This window comes from Anastrepha obliqua, chromosome 5 (assembly GCF_027943255.1).
Source record: "Anastrepha obliqua isolate idAnaObli1 chromosome 5, idAnaObli1_1.0, whole genome shotgun sequence".
Taxonomy (NCBI): Eukaryota; Metazoa; Arthropoda; class Insecta; order Diptera; family Tephritidae; genus Anastrepha; species Anastrepha obliqua.
The window spans coordinates 59972501-59993959 of record NC_072896.1 but is presented as its reverse complement, the minus strand read 5'-3'; the positions used below and the strand labels follow the sequence as shown (position 1 = coordinate 59993959).

General features: G+C 34.4%; 1 protein-coding gene across 1 annotated transcript in view; it reads right to left on the bottom strand.

Annotated features, from left to right (window-relative positions):
• LOC129246880 (uncharacterized) overlaps positions 1–21459 on the bottom strand; it is a 119834-nt gene that overhangs the window by 28109 nt on the left and 70266 nt on the right. The window contains exon 3 of the mRNA XM_054885593.1: positions 423–558. Coding sequence (XP_054741568.1) covers positions 423–558 — 136 coding nt within the window. The remainder of the gene's footprint in view (positions 1–422; positions 559–21459) is intronic.

The following is a 21459-nucleotide window of genomic DNA, read 5'->3' as shown; positions in this document are numbered from 1 at the left end:
CTCGCTCATTTTCGAATAAAAATGGCCCGATGATGCCGCCAGACCAAAAACCGCACCAAACAGTGACTCGTTGTGGATGCATTTGCTTCTCTACAGTCACGTGTGGGTTTTATGAGCCCCAAATCCGACAATTTTGCTTATTGACGTAGCCACCGATGTGAAAATCAGAAAAGAAGAAGAAGACTCACCACTTTGGAAATAGGTTTTCAATATTTCCCAATTTTGTTCAAGCGTATAGCGTAAATGTCAAACCTTTAAGTAAATTATGAACACACTTGACATGTCATTTGTGTTACCATTCTCAAAAAAATAGGTGGTTCAAAAACCAAACGCTTTATGGCCCACCCTGTACCCATGTGACAAATGAAGGCTATTATACCAATATAGTTACATAGTTTATTAAAATTTATATCTGTGCGTACCTTTTTCGTGCTTGTGTATATTAACATGCGAGCGACGAGATTCCTGTACAGCAGCGAGCGTTCCCAGTTCCTCCTGTTTTTGTTGAGTCAACGTACCAGGAACATAGTGTTGGGAATTAATATTGTCAGCGTCTTCCTGAAACATATTAAAAAGGTGGCTAAGTTTTTTTAAAAAATCTTATAATTAAATTTGCATATATCAGTTGGCTCAGATGTATTTATTCAATTTGTACACAAATATCAAATGTACCATATTAATGAGTGAATGTTATAGTAAATGTTATAGCCCTCTCTTATATATAGAAAAATATAGTTTACCCCTGGAACTATGATACTAATGTCAGAATTCCGGTATGCCCCCATACAGCATGAATAACCACTAGTAGCGAAACCCTTTTCGTACACTTAACGAAATAATGATAGGGCGAAATGAAGTAAACAAAAATTTCGGATTTTTTATTTCTTAAAGATATTCATGCTATTTTTATTTTTAGTATACAGCTTATCTTAGTTTTTTGATGTAACCAAAAATCAATTAGACTATGTACTTAAGTAATAAAATTTACTAAAAAATTTCACAGAACGAAAATTAGGCCCAAATACTAGAAATTAACAAATATCATAGAAATTAAGCGATTAAAATTAACGGCAATATTTCAATATTTTGTGGATGAATCCTTGTAATAATGACTTGCTGCAGTCGTTGTAGCATTGAATTAATCAGCATTCTGACGGTATTTTGATCAATTCGAACCCACTCAGTTCTTATTACAACTTTCAATTGTTTAACATTGTTAAATTGCCTTTCAATGCTGAAAACTTCTTTTGATAGGATACTTCAAAGGGGTTGAGGTGTGGACTACAAGCGGACCATTCTAATTATGAGATACCAAGTGACTTAAAAAATTCCTTAGTTCTTTTCGCGCTGTGAACTGCTGCGTTATCCTGTTGAAACATCCATTCGGGATCACTTACTACAACTCCGAAATCAATAATCTCATCTAACAGCTCTATGTATGTATTTTTCGGCATTCATTTTTGTAGAAATAACGCAAATTGTTAGCGAACCGCCGAGACTTTTTAACTTTTCGCTTGTCCTGTTAATATTTTCTATAATTGTCGGGATCATCAAAGCAAAACTTCTCTCAGTATTACATTTTTCCGCTCTTCGTTCCAAAACTGGTATTTTTCTTCAAGTTTAAGCCTCGCTTCTTTATGGCACATTTGCAGTATTGGCTTAGGAGTGCGATTAACGTCTGCTTTCAAAATTTAACTATGAGATTTGAGTGAGCGCCGAATTTTCGACGGTTATTTCGGAAAATGAAACGAAAACACGGCATTTCCAACCGAAAGTATTGGTTTTCTGCTATAAGTTTTCTTCTTTCCATAATTGTCGCCTAAATTTATATAATGAAGCACTGCATTTGTATGTAAATTTATTTTCTCAGTTACTGTGCGTGCGGACAATCCATTTTCATGATAAGCAAGCACTTTCCCGCACTCCTTTTCCGTTACCTGCTATTCCCCACCCATTATTGAAACATCCCTGTTCAATATACATATTTAATAAACCAAGCTTTTACTGTTTTTTAATAAGACTATGTTTATAATGTTAAACCTCTTAAAATAAAATATATAGAAGTAGAATCGCACTCAATTCTTTTAGAAACAATAACTGGCGAAGGTAAAAGTTCCAATGGAAAATTCCGTTACATAGAAATGTCATACTATTTATTTCAGAAAATGTTTATGATTATACCCCAAATACACGACAGAAGTTTTTTGCACCAATTACATATGTACAGGGTGGGCCATGTAAAACTTGCTTTTTGAATCGGCTATAAAAAAAAACTAATCAATATTGCCATGCAAATTTGAAAATTTTTTCAAACTTTTTTTTTTATTTTGAAGATTGAGCATTGTCATTTATGAATGAAAAATAATATCGTTCAACTGACTGGCTTTACAGTAGGCCATTCGATCAACCCAATTTTTAAGCACATTTTCGATTGTTTGAGCTCCAATTTCATGAATGGCAACTTCGATTTCGTGTTTTAAAGCATCAATCGTCTCTGGATGGTTCGCATAGCATTTGTCCTTAACGGCTACCTACAAAAAATAGTCCAACGGGCAACAGGCTTAAATCACAGCTCCGAGGCGGCCAATTGATATCGGAATTTCGACTGATTATTCGGTTTTCAAAAACGGTAGCCAAAAGTTCGAGTGTAACTTTGGCAGTGTGACAAGTTGCACCGTCCTGTTGAAACCAAATGTCGTCCATGTCATCCTCTACAATTTTTGGAAACAACTCGTTGAGCATGTCACGGTAATGCTCGCCATTTGCTGTAATCGCAGAAGAAGAAGAAGACTCACCACTTTGGAAATAGGTTTTCAATATTTCCCAATTTTGTTGAAGCGTATAGCGTCCCATTTCATAAATGTCAAACCTTTAAGTAAATTATGAACACATTTGACATGTCATTTGTGTTATCATTCTCAAAAAAATAGGTGGTTCCAAAAGCAAACGCTATATGGCCCACCCTGTATTTGCGCAAGGTTTTGTTCCGCATATGAGTCGGCTGGGGTATTTGCGCGACCAAAACGATAATGATGTTTACGCAAGATTCCTACTTACATATATTGTGCAAGTCTTTTGCATCGTGTATGGTAAATTTAACAAAGTGCATTACAACATTGATACAAACACCCCTCCTATGTTTTACGAGCGCTTTACTGAAGAATTTTAATTTTACATAATCCATTTTAAATCGCAAATATACTGTTGTATCCAAAGATTATACAAATTTGTTGGTTTTTCCCCACTTTGCATGCACATTTGCCGTTTTCTATACAGAGTGGATTTTATTTTTATATCACTTCTTTTATAAAGCGAACTTTATGGTTCCAAATCGTACGAATTTCGCCAAATGCCTGGTAATTATGAATTAGTACTTATGTGTGCCTTTTTAAAAATACTTAAATATATATACAATTCTAACTGAAACTAAAATGTGTTTTTGTATTTACTGGATGCATTGCCCCACAAATGGTAAAAATAATAAGCATGGAAAATTAGTTCACTCTTTAGATGCAATCTGCGCGCATATTGCGTTTGGCTCGTTTTTTGAGTCATGTGTGGAGAAATTCCTATTTGCACTAATATCTACAGTGGCCCATAGCGAAAATGGTGCAGTCAAATTTTTAAACTCAAAACTGAGATAGACAGAAAATAAAACACATTTTTGACCAAATTTATGTATATGCCAGTCGGTAATGCGGCATGTTTTTATTTAAAATATACAGAAAAAAATAAGTTGGAATATTGACAATATATTGGATAGCAAATACATATTATTTAACAAAAGCAAAAAAGGCAACTCACAACCAAAATGGGGCGGCCCTAAAAAAGATTGCTTAGAACTATAATAGCACAGGCCAACAAAATTTAACCAACATTCAGACCCAGAAGCCAGACTATAAATTTCCGAAGTTTTATGATGCGCTGAATCCAAATCTGGCCTCAGAATTGCTCTATCAGCTCTGGTTTTCGAGAAGCAGGCTAACCCACTTAACCCTGGAGACAGTGAGTTTAGTCACATATCTTTCTAGAAAAAAATCTTATTTTTCTTGATGTCTCATAACACAAGTAGGCCTGATGTCTCATAACACAAGGCTGCTTGCGGTATGATAGGGGTGGTTTCTAGGGGTTAGGGCTGTGTGTGACTCAGTACCCAAAGGTTAGATAGTGTAGGGGTGTGGTGAGTCAGCACACTTATGGTGTGAGACAAAATTTTAAGAAAAATAAGACTCAATTCAAGAGAATTAGTAATCGACTATATCATGTCTATCTTATCTCAATCGATTTCCAGGTGTAGGAAAATTTAGAAACATGAAAATTTCAAAATGCAATATCTCAGGCAAAAAAAATGATATTTGTGCAAACTCAACGCCATTTGAAAAAAGAAGGCTTGTGTTTAAAGATGCCATCCTTTAATTTTGGTGAAAGAAAACATCTGCAAGGCTACATAACCTCAAATATGGGCAAAAACGGTATTTTTTGCACTTTTAGGTTAGGATAACCAGAGCTAATAGAGCAATTTGGGGGCCAGATTTCGATTCATCGCATCAAAATCCTTCGAAAATATATAATCCGGTTTCTGAGTCTGAGATGCTGTCGGCCTGTGTAGTTAGTAATAAAAGATTTAATTATTTTCAGAGTATTCCTTCTGTCAATAACAGCTTGGAGGCTCTTTGGCACCGATGACCTCAACATCTTAGGGTATTCAGAAGAAAATGTTTGTCATTCCTCTTTAAACTCTTCAATAACCATTCAAACCTGGCAATTGCGCTGGTGTTTGAACAATGTGCGGGTAATTCCAAATGAGCTAATTCTGTACAATCACCGATTTATACTTCGGGTCGTTGCCCTTTTAGAAGTGAAAATCCTGAGTCCTGAATGTTTATTTTTGTGGCACTTTGTAACAAATTTTTCTTTAAGATATTGTAAGGTCATAAATCCAATGACACATCCTAGTGGTTATCCTTCATAATACATCCCTGCGATGTAGCTAATTTATTATCTTATTTTACTCAATTTCTTATTTATCTACACATGTACATATCTAATTATCTAAAATTAATTCATAAGTGACATGTAAATTTAAATAATAATGAATAAATCAATCACCATTTAAAAGCCATCCTTTCAATATCCTAATATTTATCCCAATCCATAATAGTTTTAACAGAGTTTGATTATGGCACTATTTTCTACAAATGTGTTCAGCTCCTTGCGTACGCCGATGACATTGACATTATCGGCCGCTGTAAGCGATATGTCACCGTTTTCTGCTAGCGAAAAGGAATCATCACGAGTGGGTCTGGCGGTTAACGAGGTTAAAACGAAGTATATGCTGTCTACAACGCGGAGCACACGGCGTGTAGGAACGCACGTCAACTGTACCTTCGAAGTTGTGCCAGAATTTATTTATCTTGGCATCGCTGTTAACAGCAACAACGATATCAGCCTGGAGATCAAATGGAGAATCACTCTTACTAATAGGTGTTACTATGGGCTAAGTAAGCAATTGAGTAGTCGAGCCCTCTCTCGCATGATCAAACTGACGCTTTTCGGTTGTTCGAGAGAGAAGTTCTTCTGTCCTGTGTGCGTTGGCGAAGACTACCGTTCAAGAATGAACCACGATCTGTATGAGCTCTACGCCGACATTGACGTAGTTCAACGTATCGCCATCCAACGCCTGCGTTGGCTAGGGCATGTCGTGCGTATGGATGAAGAAGCTCCAGCAAAGAAGGTGTTCGAGGGCGAAGTCCAAGGGAGCCGACGCAGAGGAAGACCATTGCTCCGGTGGAAAGACCAGGTGGAGGAAACTCTATGCTCGCTTGGTGTACAGAATTGGAGAAGGCGCGCGCGGAGCAGATGCGCCTGGAGAGAGCTAGTGAGGTCGGTTGTTATGGCCACCTAAGTAAGTAAGTAAGATTATGCGCACAAAATTTTCGGTTGTGGCTCTGCATTTGGTTTTCTCCAAACAAGACTTTTGCAGTCTGATCTGGACATGTTAAACTTGCTTTGCTCAGCAAAAATTATGGTGTTTCAGAAACTTTCATCCTTAGTTATATGGCTTCTTGCAAACTTCAATCTAGCCATGGAGACATCAGCTTTTTTTAGGACCCCGCGGGCAGTTTCAGAAGGACACATTTTCCCAATATATTTTTAAATTGTTGTTGAGCGGTAACTCCTCGGCAGGCAATGGCAAACCTCCGAGTGTATTTCTGCCATGGAAAAGCTCCTCATACAAAATATTTGCCGTTCGGAGTCGATTTAAAACTGTAGTTCCCTCAATTTGTGGAACTATTATACATCAAAACGCACGCCACAAATAGGAGGAGGAGCTCGTCCAACTACCCAGAACGGGTGTACGCATTTTATACATACATATACGAGTATAAGCAGTGAATGAGCACTTTGCTAAATCAATTTAATATTTAATTATTATTCTAAATAATAACTTTTATTATTTGAATTTCATTTTTTTGATCGAAAATAAAATTAAATTCATGAGGATTTTTTTGCTTTAAAAAAATAAATTTTGTTTAATATTATTTTTTTTGTTTGCGGCAGATCGAAATACTCAGAGCGCCACGCTGGCCTCAGCTCGCTTTAACTTATACTATCCCATATCATGAATTTTATGTCATGGTTCCGCGGAACTGCGCCTTTTCTCATCTTGAATTTTTTTTCCTTGTTCACTCCACTCGGGAGCATAGGGCCTCGACAAGACTCAGTCTTGCGTTGGTTTCGTTAATCTACAATATTCTGACAGGGTAGGTGATTAGCCTGTCAATTGAATAGGAATTCTTAATTATTTTAAAGTCGCGAAATGAGTTTATTTCAAAGCTCGTAATAATCTCAACTCTTAGTGCAGTGTTCAGAAGTTTAAGCAATAGATACACGGAATTTCAAAACAAAAATGCATCTAGCGGCCACGAATACGTATAATTATTAATTTCGTATAATTATTTATTAGAACTTTTGGAACTCCGCGGCGAAGAACTACTGTTGCCAGATCCTGCAAATCAATGTCGTTACAAGGAATGTAACGGTACGTACCAGCCCAAATACAGCAATTTTGCTTATTGACGTAGTTCATCGCTGAACAAAATGTTTGGCCTAAGCGCGCGATGAACACTTTTTACAGAGCGTCGATTTCTGTAACACAATTGTACGATTTGTAAACTTCGTAGGTGTAATTTCTTCCATGATGAAATGAATATTGAATGAATGAATACTGAAAAAAATTACGTAGTTAGTTTGCTAGAAGTCACGCGACTTAAGTTGTCGTTTCCTTATTTTGCGATAAAAAAACAAAATTTAAGGTTTTTCTTTTATTTATTTATTAAATTGGTTTTGACCGGAGAAACAAGACTGACTTAAAACTATTTACATTTTGTGTTTTATAGGGTCACTCAATATTGCATTTTCTTATTGGGAACGGAAATGGAATAAATGCGAGTTTTAGAATTTCTTCTTTTCTTTTTAAGTTAATTGGATCATTCTTAATGTATGTGTGTGTGTTTGTATATGTAACTCGCGTGATCTGTGAAAACCCCCTATTGTAAAAAGTACCTATAATCTGATCACCCTATATAAATCGTGTATGCATACAGTTTGTCAAAAAAGTGTTTTAACATCCACTAATCCAACGAAATTCAGATATCTTGCTTAAGAAAATATGTATTTTTCATGTATTTCTTTTAATTTTTGACTTTATTTTGTTAATATAAATAATTTATAAGCCAATAGTAGAAAATACAGTTATTCCGTTTAAAAATAACACAAAACAAATATACACTTCAAACACAGCTATCAAGAAAGTATTTTTATATTAGTAGTTAATAGCTTTAAGTTACCTTTTGAGAGATTTTAGCAACTTTTTCTTTAAATATGCCCAATAGTTTTCTAGTGGATTAATATCTGTGATTTTAGCTTTCGTGTATCCAAGACTTCACTGCAATAAAAAGAAGCTGCATTCTGACCATATGACCTTTATGTTTTGGGTCGTTGCCCTGGTACAATTTAAACTGAGATTTGTTGTCAACAATGAAACCCAATTTAGTTTCACAATTTGTCAAATCGTTGTCGTGCATCGATTTTTTCTTATATAAACACCAAATCACCCATTCCCTTGCTGGATATGCATCCCCACATCAGGACTGAAAGTTTGCTATATATCACTGCCGGTATAATATTCCGCCTTTCTAGTACTATTAATGGCTACACTATACGCAACGATGTAATACAGCATGATTTTAACCTCATCGTAAAATTTCACTTCATCGCAGTAGCTATGGTTGAGGCAGATATGTTCTAGAAAAAGATACCCGCTTTTCAATATGCTGTACAGAGAGCAAAGATTTTAATTTAGAAAGAAAATGACTTGAATACTTTAATATGTATGTCAAAACATTTTATTGACATACTGTATGTACATACATACATATGTAAATCTGCACGTACATTCTACATTGCACACAAAGGTTTGTTTATTTTCTGTAATAATATTGTGGGTCAACGTTTCATCTGCCTGCTCAACATTTGTTTCTGAGCATTATGTGTGTATGTTAAAATTTTCCTTTCAGCTAAAAAAATGTAGATATACATACATATGTATATATGTATGTAAATATGATGAGTATCAAGCATGTCAGCAACTTATCAAATCCGCTAACATAAGCCAAAGATTTGCGAAACAACACGCACACACACAAATAAATTAACACGCTTCCACTAAGAATATTTTACAAATAATATTTGTTGTTTAATTTTTATTTCGTACATCCAAAATTAAATTATTTTTGTTAATTGGGTATGGTTTCATAAAATGTGACAATTCGTTTGCGTCTCAGGAGGTATTGAAAAATCACTGTCGAAGAATGCCAAACGGCACTACTCTAAATGAGTACGCAATAGCACTTTTTATTTTATATCGAGAAGTACCAATACCAATTTAAATTCAAATCGCATAAAAGCAACCTTAAGGGGTTAGGGGTAGTCAGAGGCCGGAAAAAATGATGATTTTCAATCATTTTTTTTTTTTTGTTGCTAGTCAATTGCTTTATGTTACAAAAATAAAAACATAGAATTCATATTTCGACTTGACTTTAACAAAATTTCAAAAAACAAAAATTAATAATTGTAAAGGTTATCGCTGTTTATGTGGAGCCCGGTGATCATCACAAGTCCTTGGAGATTCATCTAAAATCAATCGGACAAGAGAAATTAGTTTTACTAATAGATAATCTTGTGCCTGATGGAAGCTTGTTTAAAAAAAATCGAAATTTGGAAAAAACAATCCGTCGATCAGGCACGAGTTTTTTATGTTTTTCAAAAGCAGTATACAAGTTATTGAAACCTACCAAGCGGTTTTTAAGTTACAGTGATCACCAGTTCCGGAACGTCCGACCGCCCTTTGTTAATTGTTGGAAGACTCGAAAAGTATTTGTCGGATTCACTTCAAATTTTCACACAATATTTAAGAAAAGGTAAAAAAAAAATCAATTTTTTGAAAATTCTGACTACCCCTAACGCTGTTCGGGTCTCAAACAGGTAATTAATATGGCGCCCGAACTGACGTGCCACCTTCCTCTACACATGTACTTATGTTCAGATTTTAATTAGTGTTGTTGTTTAGAAAAAGGGAAGGTATTACGGCGGTGACGGTAAGGAAAACAATTCCCCGTCTAGAAACTAAAAATTATTTGATGTGATAGACTGCATATACAATTTTCTATTTTCTAAATTTTTGTAGTTTTTCTTAGACATTTATAAATACACAAAATTTTGTGAAGAAAAACTAAAAAAATTATAATTCACTGCTTGTTAGGACTTTAAACATCATTTCTGGAATATGGTTTGTTTAGAATTCGAAAAAAAATGGTACGCCCTAATGTGCATACACACAGAAACAGAAATCCACACATACCAATGTACTTATAGACACATACTGTACATACATATATGTATACCCATTTACCCGCGCACACACAAGTACTTAGTAGCAGGTGATACTGCTCTGTGTGTCAAGAACGCAATTTGTCAAAACGTCAGGCAATTTCATAATCAGCAATTATTAACAATTCCCTTGTCGCCATACCATATAACCTGTACCAAAGAATGCTGCTTCCTAGTGGTCAGCTTGTAGTGAATTTGGTACCATAACTAGTTTCACACCAACGCGTGCTAAACATAACACATCTATGCGGTACTTTTTCACTAAACAGCAAAAAGCCGGATGATTAAGGTTAGCGAAGCACATAAATTAGCAGATACCATGCGAAGGCATCATTTCGACCGCTGAGAAATAAACATGGACTAATAAGATTTTTTTAACTGTAGGATAACTATTGATATTGATCACTATGTTTTGACAGCTGAGAATGGCAAATTGTGTAGGCATTTTTGTTTAGTGAAGTTTGGTAAGCCATCCTGAATCATTTAACGCCAGAACTGTATTCAGGAAGTTCATAGAGCACTAAGTACGGTTTAGACGCTGGCGGCATTATTAGTCCTTATTTCTTTCGAAAGAAGCCCGTGTTAAATGAATTTTTCGTTTTGTTTTTTGTCATTTTGTTTCCAAAAATTAATGAATTAAATATCTATGATTTGGTTCCAACTTGCTATACAGCGTACGCATCAATCGAATCATTGCAATATTCAACCACCATTGACGCCCCACGTCCAGATTTATTGGACAAAGTGGTGAAGAATTGGACTAATCGAATGGCCCATGTAACTCATAGCCACGGCGGACATATGCCGGATATCGTATTAAAAAAAAAACATGCCATGAAATTATCTAGCAGACTGCAATAAAAAAAATCATTCCACAAATATTTATGTTTTGTTTTATCATTTTCAGTTCTCAAGCTCTTAAAGAAACACCCGATATTTTGCTTCTAAGAAAACCAGATATAGATTTCCGTGCCTAGAATTCGAATGAGGAAGGGGATTCAATCATCTTTGAATTGCAAACGCAAGAATTGTCTCAGTATAGGTGAGAAATTAGTGAAGCATTTTAATGATTTTGATTTTTACCCGAAAAATTAAGACTTGCAGTAAACGCATTTATATGCACATTAAGCATTTAAAGAATATTTGTTTCAACTTTTCGCCTGATAGTTTGACATTACATCATTTTTCATAGATTACTTAAATTATTATTTGTATCTGTCCGCAGAGTTTTACTGTTGACTGTAATACTATGTAATAGATGAAAAAAAAAAAATTACAATGCAAAGGTAGGGACAACAGCAATGCTCGTAATGAAGCGTATTTCATATGGAATTAATTCAAACAAAAGTTAGTCCTTTGCGGATTTAATTTCGTTATACACCCACGGAAGCCCGCCAAAACATAATTGTGTATTCTTTCGTGCACACATACGCATACAGAATCGCAAACGCACACTCACACACCCAAGCGACCATAAAAATGAATAATTAAAGCACACTACGGAGCCAGGATTTCATTAGAATTCCAAAGGAATGCTTGTGAAATTTCAGATAGCGTATGAACAAACATATATGTATGTATGTATGTATGCATGTGTATGAATTTGCTACTTTTCGGCACCAGAGCCGCATTAATGTTGAATTTGTGCAAAGTTCCAGTGCTATACGCGTCATAAGAGCGCTAAGAGAAAACTGTTGATTTCCCGCAGGTGACATTTTCTATTGCAGGACATTATTTGCTAAGCTGGTGCACAAATGAGCCATTTCAAGTAGATATGCACTGTGTGCATACAGTGTTTCGAAATGCTCAATTGGCAGATAATTTATAAAAATGTATGCTATATGTGAAAAAAACATATCTTTCTACTTATTTCCTTTTTGGCAAATTACTTCATAGCGCAGTGCTCTAAATTGCGAAAACTTCCAGTTTGCGTTGGAATTGTATTTCTGTTGTTTGTCCTAGGGCTAACCGTGAAACAAATAAAATAGGAGTGTTATCAATGAAACAATGAGTCACGCAGTTACTGATGTCCGTAACGAGATATTGAGGCATGGCCACGTACCTTAGATCGCGACCTGTTTTTAAGTGTTAACTTGGTCAGTCAGGATTGGTTGGAAACAGGCTATAAAATTTCTTATTAAAAAGACAGAGCACCCTAATGTATAACTTGCGTATAGAAACTTAAATTCAATTCTGCAGATAATGACAATACAACTCAAATGAGTATTTCTTTGTCGTAAAATTCTATTTTTGTATTACAATAAAAAAGAACATCGTAGATTCAAATAAGTATTCTTTATTCTATGCATTATGAAAACAAATATATGTATATGTACATACAAACATATACAGAACGTACATACACAAACAAACATATGTACATGAGTGTCTCATTCTACAAAGAAATGTTTGATTTTTAAAAATATAATAAATATTTCGCAAAATAAGAAAGAATTTGTCAGCCTTTGTCTGGCAAATGAATGACACTGTAGAGCAAGCCACATTGACATCGATTTATGACCGCACCGTGAACATCTGGAGCTACCCATCCCACCCGCCCGTTACTTACCCCCATAAAACATCGCCACTACTTGTCATATAAATGTGCTTGGCTATAGGTATGAGTCAAGTGCCTTTTTAATTTAAGCAATGTGGTTTTTGAGTTCACGAGTAAATAGTATTTAATTTAAAAGTTTTTCGTATGCGTTGGGAAGTCATACATCAAATTTCGCCATTTTGTCGCGTATGCTTATGGCCGGAAACTGCAAAAGTAGCTAGCCGATTGTTAGGTTACAGGATTTTCCAATAAGTAGCGCTTTGGTCGAGATATCTCTACAACAAGTAACAACAAGTAAGGAATGGTAAATCTGGTCTGGACCGAACTTTATGTTCTCGCGCACATTTTCGAAAAATTTAATTTAGGATAGCTGTTAATTTTTGGAATCAAATAAATTCATAGACAATAATAGTTATAACATAGCTTGCAATATCAGCGGAACGGACGAAAATTTAGTCGTAGCATATAAAATAGGACGCAATTTTTATACGAGCTCAATGATATTTCCGACCAGTTTTATTAAGTCATTATCGAGATACACACATTTACCCAAATGTGGATGTGGTACCGCCCATTTTACAAAATTTTACCTTATCTTTTGTACCAATTATGACTTACTCGCTTTTAACAAAGATACATTTTTTTTAATACCGTTTTAAGGGAGGTGGGCGTGGTTATTAACGGTTTTCGCCTGTTTTCAATACCCACCTAGCTTGGATAGATAGTAATATGCTTCATTATTACTCATTTCTATTAAGTTTCATTGAAATATATTCGATCTTATTATGAATTGCCACCTGCTACCTCACGTATGAGCCGCTCACCGTCTGTGGCAAATGACAGCGAGTATGTTCGTCGTCTGTATCCTACTTTAGATATACTATTACACAACTAGGCGAATCTACCATACCAACAACGCATGTTTCTTGTTAACCAAAACTCAACTTGGAAAACATAAAGAGTTGTAGGTAAAGTTTCTAAGTGCAAAGAAAGATGCGAGAGAATTATGCTGCCGTATCATTTTTCATCTATTTTGAATAATAGTCATCCAATATACCATACAAAATAAATTTTTCATACAAATATAAAACATATGGCAACGTCTTAAGGCGAACTGCCGAATATAAAAACATATTCAACAAACAAACAAGCAAACCTCTGTAAAAAGGCGTGGTGCAATTATACAGGTGAAGCAATAAAATCAGTACAAAAGACTTGACATTGTCTTATTAAAAGTGTGCGCCTCTTAGGTTTTCCAAAACGGGTGAAAAAAATGTTTCTCCCCTATGAAAAATAGTTGCGCCATACAAACAACTAAGGTTTAGCATACAAAACCATTTTTTTTTTGGGGGGGTTTTTTGAAATTAGATATGAGCTAATCAATTTTGTGGATTACGCTTGTATTTAGTACTGAAAAACAAACAATAAAAACATCAAAAGGGCTTTAAAGATTTTACAGAATATGTTATAAAAAATAATTTCTAGAAACTCAACAATAGAGTTTCACACTATTAAAAGTAATGTGATATTCTATTATAAATCCATGGAATATTTGTGCCAATGTAAATTAATTCACACAAAGAGGAGCAACTGCGAACGCAGATAACGAGAACTTTTGCGTGCGAAGACCACTCAGAGTTGGGAGTATCCATATCCTGCAAACTAGATAAAAGATCAAATTAAGGGTTCAAACCACTTTTAGAGTGGTAGGTAAAAACTACCCATCAACATGGTGAATTTAGTAAAACGGATTATGGATGCTTAAGGGCTCACCAAATACATAAAAAATCTTGATACTTTCATGAAGTAATGGAATTAAATGCATGAAACCCAAATTAAGAGCGAGAATAACGTGATTAAGCCGAATGCAAGATGTGGTCTATTGTTCTTTAAGCGTTTACCTTAAATACTTTGTGAGAAATGCATTTTGCACTTGAACAATAGTTTATTTATATTTATTTTAAAGTCGGATGTCGCATAATAAACTCGCAGAAGTTGGTAGTGCCAGAAATTATTTTACCATTAAACAAAAATGGAAAAAATTAAAAATTAAACTTTCATACCCTAGAATGGGTTGAACTTGGGAAATGGCATGGAAAAAATTTACGTCCTCATTAGTTCATACATTGCACAGCATGACCTAGGCAGTTTTAAATTTTTGTTAACAAATAAATGTTAAATGTATGGAAAACTTGTATGACTGGTGCTATCGCGATGACTTGTTGAGTAACAATCTTTAAGTGTCTATGAAAACTAAGTTAAATCTAAGTCTTGGCGACCCCCACTCGTTACGACTCTTATAGGTAATATTTCTCGAAACCTTATTTCTCGAAGTTCAAATGGAATTCTAGATTACCGAGCATAGTTATCATGCAGTTTTAAATCTTGGATAAAGCCGCCCCAGCACAATAATTTCGAAAATCGAAACTCACCTCCTGAAAGTATTTTTTCCAATCTAAATGGGTCTTGCATGCTTCGTAAAGTGGCCAGAATTTTCTTATCGGCATTTTCATTTTTATTAAACATTGCATTTAAGAAAACATTAACTCGTTTCATTTTAGAGTTTATTTTAAAGCAAATAAAACGCAACCATCACTTCCTCCATATTTTTATTTTTGTGACCTGCTGAGTACCGGCATTATTTCTATTTGAAAAAATAGAATTTATGAAAATGGACTTCCGTTCGGTAATGATCTGTCTTACTTCGAGAGATCTATTAAAAACAAATAAAATGGGTGGAAGCATAGCGGATATGACACTGACTTTCTGTCAAGATTTCTAATGAGAAAGAGCTGCAACTGTCATAACAACATATGATTTAGAAAAATACCAAATGAGCCAGACTGTAGAATCTCTTGCTGGTCGTTTTTTTTTTTTCTTTAGGACACCCTTTTATCTGTACGTCGCCGATTTCTTCGAATACCTTGCCCATAGCGCAATGCAGCTCCCAATATCTTTACTTTAACTTGTATTTATTCACTATGCGGAAAGTCTCAGTATCGCTCCAATTTTATGTGTTCAAAAGAGGTTTAAGAAACTCATAACTTTCCCTAAGGTTAAACTGAGAATGCTTCTCGGCCATTCTCACAGGCCATTCAGATTGCGCAGTCATCTGCACAGGACTGGGATATGGTCCCCTGGCTCTTGTCGTTTTTGCGACTAATCCCCGGAGACTCCAATACACCTTCTCCTCGAATGTGGCACTTAAGCAGCTCGGCCAATTTCAACCAGAAGAAAAGCATATACGCTCAGCCAAACCCAACTTTATCATAAATTGAATAAGGAAACTGTGTTTGGATGAGATACTGTGATGAATAGAGGGAGAAGAGACCAGGAGGACGAAGTGCGAACCTCAAATTTATTCTATTATATTCTATGCGATAAGTCTAATAGATTTCCCATGATTCTATCTTCGTTCTAAGATAGCCATATCGATATGTACGTATATACACACACATTTTTATTGTTTCTACAACACGTTGTCGATGGACGTGCACAATACTCCTGATGTGCCGTTTCTATCGCAGCTTTCTTTTGGGCTCCTCCAGCGGAACACGTGTTTAAGCGCAAACACAAGCCAAAATATGATACTAGTCAAATCCCATAAAAATATGTAAGCCAAGCCCATCTTTCAGAGCGTGTTTGTATTAGGTTTGCATGCATTTTAATATTGACTGGTGGCAAAAGTGTTCATTTACGTATTTTTTTCTTCTTTGTTATTGCATTCTTATCGAAAAACGGCAACAATGTTTTGCAGCTTGTCAATATCGAGACAATTTAATTGCCTACCGGCGTCTAAAATTTAGATATACATACACACACAACAATGGTAGAATGCATATACATATATACGTATATATACAATTGCACGCATATGTAAGTACATTCATATAATCATACCTATGTGCATACATACATACATATATTCTAGACACCATGATGCATACAGATAAAGCAATTTATTTTCCCGTATCCTCTTCTTTAAATAATATGTCGTCACCTCACTAGATATCTATTATTTTAAAATAAAATTACAAAATCATTCAAATTCACAATAAGAACAGTTAAGAAAAGAATTACACTTTAAACACAATTTCCATCAAACACGCAGTGGAAACAGTTAACAATTCACTCAAATCCAAGCCTGCAAACCGAGAGTTTGTCGTTGGTAGAAACATATATTATTATATGCATATGTATGTTGCGATCATCTTTTGGTGTTGTCGTGTTTTTACTGTACAGCCAACATCAACATTGAGAAGAGCGAAAACCTGGCCTCTCCCTCTTCCACAACTACGAATTGAAGCAACCAAAGGCGGTGGGCATACACGAGGAACATTGTTTCAAACCTAAGTTCCTAATAATACGTTCACATATGTATAAGTGGATGATCTACTTTTTCGAGCTAAACTCAAAATCCGTAATTAAAAGGCGCGATTTCCCATACAAAATTTCTCTCCCAAAATCTGAGATTATAAAATAATCCCAGATAATAACGATACTTATTGACACAAAAGCTTGTGTTTTCTGTGTTATTGATAATTATTATTACGAATGTAAGGAGGAACATCAAAATAAAAACTAAATGAAATGGATGCCGGCAAAGAAAACAGGTCTTTAAACATAATTCTAATAAAATTTGTGTTAAATACATATTATTAATAGGGATACATTTTACAGAAAAAGCGTGTATCCATAAACGTTTTGTCCTCTTATTAATTACTATCAAATGTAATATCGAATTTCGAATGCTTTCTACTGCCATAATTTTTTGCAACCTCAGTAAACGTCGCATACGGATTTATTCCAACTGTTTATTATTAGCAGCCAATTGCGGAATGAAATTAGCTATTCCTTCTCCTTGTATTTCCTTCATATCATTAATAATAATTAAAGAAACGAAAAACATCGAAATACTTCACCAAAATAATTTCTATGAAGAAAAATCTCTCAAAGTAGTATTGACAGCTAATTGTAGATTTTGGAGGTAATCTGCCATATGTGAACGGGTAGATTAATTTGGTGGATTTATAGATGATTAATACATAACGCATTTGGTGAACGTATTATAATAGCTGACGTAACATTATTTCAAACATCACTTTCAAAGATAACGCGAACTATTTATAAGCTTGTACTAAAATATATGCATATGCATATCTATACTTCCATACTTTTTGAGAAATCGATTGAATATAATTATAATGAGGGCAAAAAATTCTTGAAAATATTATTTATTGATGAATACTTGGAGGGGGAATATATTGAACTAAAAAGAAAGAGAATATGGTCTCAGGATTTTTACTTGAAAAGGGATGAATTTTCGCATATTAATTTACTAAAGGAACTGAGACTGCGGAACTAAAAAAACTTTTGGATCTATTTGTTTATAAATTTTAAGAAGTTTTTAAAAAACCTCTCTCCTTTTATTTATTTATTTTTTTTTTAATTTAACTTTTTCAAAAGCCTCTTTTTTAATTTGATTGATCAATTTTAAACATCCGAATCTCTGGAAGTTCGTTCAGGTGTCAAAAAAAATTCTCCAATCCTCTGTTTGCAGGATTGATGCCAAGTATACTCTTCTGCATATACAAAATAACTGATGTTACGTTTTTATTCAAAAAATGTCCGTTGCCAGCAACAGTAATAACAGTAGCATTGTTTCCAACATGCCTCAAAATCCAAAAATTTTAATAACTTCAACCGTAACTTCAACATTGTTTCAAACACGCCCACACCGGTAACATTGCGGGTTTGTAACTTAGGTTTCAAACAATGTTCCTCGTGTATGCCACCCTGAAATCGGTGTGATCATCGTTTACCCGTTAACGTGAACAACTAACAATATGTACATATGTATGTATGGCTATGGTGTATACATGTAAGGGGAAAATACCATACCACACATTCAGCAAAAATTAGTTTTTCGCCGTGTTTATCAGAGCATTTTAAAATTTATTATGAAATCTCCAAAAGGATAAACACATAAAAGCGCTTCAAGTTGGTACCCGTCGGGAGCAGTACCAAAGAATACACCAACAAAATTGGTGTTGCTTTCATTTGCGTTATTTTCTGACCTGTTGCCAGCTGCACCTTTAATTAATTTCCGACAACTCTAATTACTACACGCTACACAAACACACACTAACTCCAAACAGCGTCGACATATTCTGTACTAGTAGTCGGCGCATCTGTATGTGTAGCGTAACCATGACGTATTCCGCAACGCGACCAGCTCTTTTCCCGGCGTCGTGGATTCTCGTTTATGTTGTTTTAAGCATTACAACGCATTTCCACTCGTAACGGAGTACGTTCGTACATAAGTAAATACTTTATAGTTTCTATGTACATACATACATCCATACGTACACAACCATTATTTTCAAACTATTTTTTAAGCCTGCAGGAATCTTCATGTTAATGATTTTTCTTAGAACAAAGTGAAACGATAAAACAATTGTCGGCGATTGAAAGCAAGTCAAAAGTGCTGGTGCATTAATTACTCAGTAAAGAGGTACATCTGTATGTATAAGACTGTATCCACCAAATGCTCCCATTGCTAGAGCCTTAATTGAGCTCACTAGAATTAAGGTTGATATTGATTTTTCATTTTCGCTTTACGAATTCTTTGAAATATTTTATAAGTTTTTTTGTTCACTCTTATGCTCTACATAGTCTGTAAGCATTTTTGACGTATTCATTCGCTAAAACATAAATAAATATGTAATTACGTTCGTTGTTATTAGGGGTGGAGTAAGCAGCAAAGCAAATCAAAAGAGTTTTAATGAAAATTGCTCAGAGAGAAGTGACGTAAATAATCGTAAATTTACATGCCTTCGAAAGGTTAAAAGGATAAATGGAAAGGGATTAAGTACAGGATAAGTTTTCTTTATTTTAAACAAAGTATACTAAAACAAAAAAATCTGATTATTTACAAATACAAACAACTAGTGTGTTTTTGTGGAATTTTTTTGTTATCAATCAATATATTCGCTTTTTCAAAAAGCTGTATGTGCCCTTAATACAGGCTGGCTATTAATTTTTGGAATCAAATAAACTCATAGACAAAGAGAGTTACAACTTGTAAATTTTAATGTCGGGGTGGTCTCATATCAGAGGGCTCTAAAATGTACCACAAAAACATTTCTCAAAAAATGGATTTATCCCTTTGCGCTCGAGTGGCGACTCTCACTCGCCACGATGTTTCATGCAGCAACTCGAACGGCAAGTGAGAGGCGACAGTGTTTGTTTAGACTAAATTTCTTTATATCCAGTTCATAGAAGCTCACTATTGGTTTATGAATAGGTCCCTCAGCTGTTTATGTCTTTTCATAGGAAGTTTAAAGTATACTGTATATACCGTTTTTCCCCTATTTTCTAAAAATCCTTTGTAAAAGAATTATTCATAATAAAAACTAAAATTTAGAATATAAATTAAGTGGAATAATATATATAAATTCATCACAAAATAACAACATTCAAGTTAAAAACTTTATTAATTCTATTAGTAATCCAGTTGAAGAATTCTTTTTTTAACATAAATATAAAAATATATAATTTTATAAGTTTTACTTTGCTAATGTCGAAAGTGGCAATCAATGGAACCTTTCGAAAAACAGAAAACTATTTGATACGATTTAAAGATCAATTTTGTTCTTTGGTGCTCGAGCTTTTGGTATTTTCCTACTCTCAAATACTAAAAACCACATGGCGCACCTTGAAACGAATTTATATATAGTACAGTTAGTTACTTAAGTAAGTATAAACCAGCTTTGCCTTTGAAAAGATTAAAGTAACACGTCTCCCAGCTTCAAATGCACACAAATTTATCCGTACATTTTAAATCCCGTTAGGCACGCTTCGCCAAGCCTTTGATGTGATCGAAATTGATATCACAAAATTAGTGTACATACAGCAGGCAGATTTTTTCATTTTGATTTAGAAAAGAGTAAGTATTATAATTTGAGCAAAATGAGTTAAAGAAATAAAAATATTTCTAATTTGTTTACATAACTTTTAGCGATTACGCTAATGGGAAAAGAACTTATGGTAATTTGAAAAATTTAGTAATAAAATACATATAACAAAGAGAAAAAATCATTACGTAAAATCAGCTCTTTTTTGGATAAAGGTTTTGCATAATTCAAAAAATTGTAAATCAGTATAAAAGTTCGAGAAAAACTTCTAATAAGTTGCGCTCCGGACACCCACGGGTCTTCAGTGAGAGGGAAAATGGCGTAATCGTGCGCAAAATAAGAACAAACATCCCAAGATAAGTGCCCCCAAATTGAAATCTAAAATGGGAAATGAGGTTATAAAGTAATGTTGTACTCAAACTATTTTCCGAGTGTTATTTTTTGGTAGTCGTTTAAAGCGTGAAATACGTAAACATAAACTAATATATTACTAGCAGTAACTGAAAATTTAGCAAAATCATTTCAACAGCCTCATACTTATTATTGAGAAGAATGCTACTAGAATTTATTTTAAGAAAGTTTTTTTACTTAATAAGTTTCTCATATGTTTGATTATATATTTCCCTTACTTGTTTTCACATTTATTTGTTTTTTTGATAAAAATGTGTTTAAGTGTATTTTTATGTTCCTTTCATGTGAATAAAATATTATTTTATTATAGTTTGTATTATTTGAAAGAATCAATAGCGAAAATAGTGCAGATACATACATATATCTGGTATATACTTACTTAAGTGACTAACAGTATGTAGATACTTTATGTGTGCAGATGGAGGCGTCCGTATACCATCCTGATCAAAAAGTTCCCAGAGCAGCCGCGCAAAGTCAACTTATTTGAGTTGCGTAGTGGCAGGCCGTCAACATCGAAAAATGAAGGGAAACATCAACATAAACATCAATGAAAAAAGTTGATCAGTAACCGCGAAATAACCGCCTGAGCTACAGAGTACTTGAATATTGAAATCAATGATTTGG